This window comes from Fragaria vesca, linkage group LG3 (assembly GCF_000184155.1).
Source record: "Fragaria vesca subsp. vesca linkage group LG3, FraVesHawaii_1.0, whole genome shotgun sequence".
Lineage (NCBI taxonomy): Eukaryota > Viridiplantae > Streptophyta > Magnoliopsida > Rosales > Rosaceae > Fragaria > Fragaria vesca.
In genome coordinates this window covers 12794813-12796875 of record NC_020493.1, presented here as the reverse complement: position 1 = coordinate 12796875, position 2063 = coordinate 12794813, and the positions used below count along the sequence as shown (strand labels likewise).

The 2063-nt window shown below is 44.6% G+C and overlaps 1 protein-coding gene across 1 annotated transcript in view; it reads right to left on the bottom strand.

Annotated features, from left to right (window-relative positions):
- Nucleotides 1-1716, bottom strand: part of LOC101312705 — a 5056-nt gene extending 3340 nt beyond the window's left edge. Inside the window, exons 1-3 of the mRNA XM_004294186.1 lie at nucleotides 885-1716; nucleotides 747-772; nucleotides 469-594 (exon numbers count right to left, since the gene is read on the bottom strand). Coding sequence (XP_004294234.1) covers nucleotides 469-594; nucleotides 747-772; nucleotides 885-1488 — 756 coding nt within the window. The 5' untranslated portion in view covers nucleotides 1489-1716. The remainder of the gene's footprint in view (nucleotides 1-468; nucleotides 595-746; nucleotides 773-884) is intronic.
- Between the last annotated feature and the right edge of the window lie 347 nt (nucleotides 1717-2063).

Sequence of the window (2063 nt, the reverse complement as noted above, 5' to 3'; positions counted from 1 at the left end):
GATAGGCCCACACCATTAGACTGTTTTTTAATAGACTTGGATGGCTGAGATTAAAACAAAAAACTTAACACTTATGTCAAACCTACACCATTCAAAATCATTAAAAATAAATCCCTCATTTGGATGACTTAACGAGCACCAATTTTTTTGAAAATTTGCAGAAGTGATCTACTCATATAGCCCAACGAACTGAACGGTGGAGATTTTATTTTGTGATCGAAAAGTTCGTTAAATGATCTATCCCTAGAAATGAACAAAAAAAGGATCCCTCATTAGAAGGGCCCTGTATGTGTGTGTATATATATATATATATATGACAAAAAAAATTCAAAAGGTCAAACTATGTAACATGATTGGGAATCTAGCAGGTCCTGAATAATGTGCAACTAAAGACAATCAAACAGTGGCTGTGTGTGTGGGTCAGTCTAGCCAGATTATCGGTTGAACGAAATCAAGCAAGAAACTTACAGCACTTACATAGTCAAACTGTCCGGCAGGATATCTACCATCGTCTTTATAAACCAAACTATAGTTAGAACTAAGGCTGGACTGTTCAGACAAGGACGCAGATACCTCAAGTAAGCAATCCAAGGCCTGGAAAAGCATATATATCAGAATCAGACTACACCAACAACACACAGTTCCAAATACTGGACGACATTAACAAAGCAACAACTACACGGAACTTGGAAGTAGAAAATGAAACAAAAGAACTAAACATTCCCATCTTACAATGCCCTCGGTACCTTTTCAACATCATACCCACACTGACCTGCAAAATCAAACTCTATTGTCATGCAACTTCATACATTACATACTATTTCCTTGCAAGCTCACACATTTTCATAGAAGTAACAATTCGAATTACGAAAATGGCTACTTACAAAGCACATCTCTAATAACAGCCATGTTGAGCTCAGAGTCATCACCAAGCATTGAACAGAGGAACTGTTCCGCTTCCTCTTCCCCAACAGCATCTCCAGTTTTCGAACCAGAGGGCTTCGTCATCCTAGACCTCACATACTCTTTTCCCAGCACATTCGAAACCGTTCCGGCCGACGCAATCACCCTCTTCTGCTTATTCCTACACCTCTCGCTCACTAAATTCTGAACACAACCCGACTCAAACCCCTCCGACGAACCCGACCCGGAAGTCGAGCCCGTATCAGATCCGGACACGCCGCTGGACGACGAAGAGCTAGTAAACGGATCATCAGACCCTGTATCGGAGCCGGAAACGCCGGACGTAGTGCTCGTGAACGGCTCGTCGGAAGCGTCGGCGAGAGACTCGACCAAAATCTCCGCGGCCTTGTCCGGGTCGCCGTTGGCTTCATGAAGCGCCGAAACGGCGTCGTCAACCGAGACAGACGAGAAAGCCTCCCTCAGCGCGGCGACGGCCTTCTCCTCGGCGTCGTCTTTGGGGGCGGCGGCCGGCGTCGGATCCGCCGGCGAGGTCTTCTTCCTCCTCCTCCTCGTCTGCTTCTTCATCGTCAACGATTAAAATATGTAGCTAAAGCGACGAAAATGAAAACAAAACGGTAATGGAAACCAAAACCCTAGGAATGAGGAATTAGGGTTTCTGAGAATTGGGGGAAAGAGGTGGATCAGATCAGAAACCCTAAATTGGGGATTGAAGGGTGGTGGAGATGGAGAATTTGAGAAGTGGGGTAGGCTAATTTGGGGAATTCCGAAAATAACAGGAGGTGGTGGTCGTGGTGGTGGAGGTTGGGGAATGGTTGTGATCGATTCGGCATTGCTTTTGGTTTTGTGTGGACTCCCAATTGGTGCGTATTGATTCCACGCGCTTGTACTGGTGCGTCGGTGCCGCCCAAAGGCTAAATCGTCTGCCGATTGGCCTCTTTGGCGGACACGTGGCGCGGTGGAAAAGATTTTAAACTGATCATTTGGATATTTTTCTTCGTCTCTATTGTTTTTTGCTGACCGTTTGACTTACCACTGAACTTGTTAATTTTTTCCTTTTTTTGGTGGATTCACTGGATTGTGTTGTGAAATTAATTTTCTGATTGGTTAAATAGGAAAACAGAGACAGACCAATAAGAAAA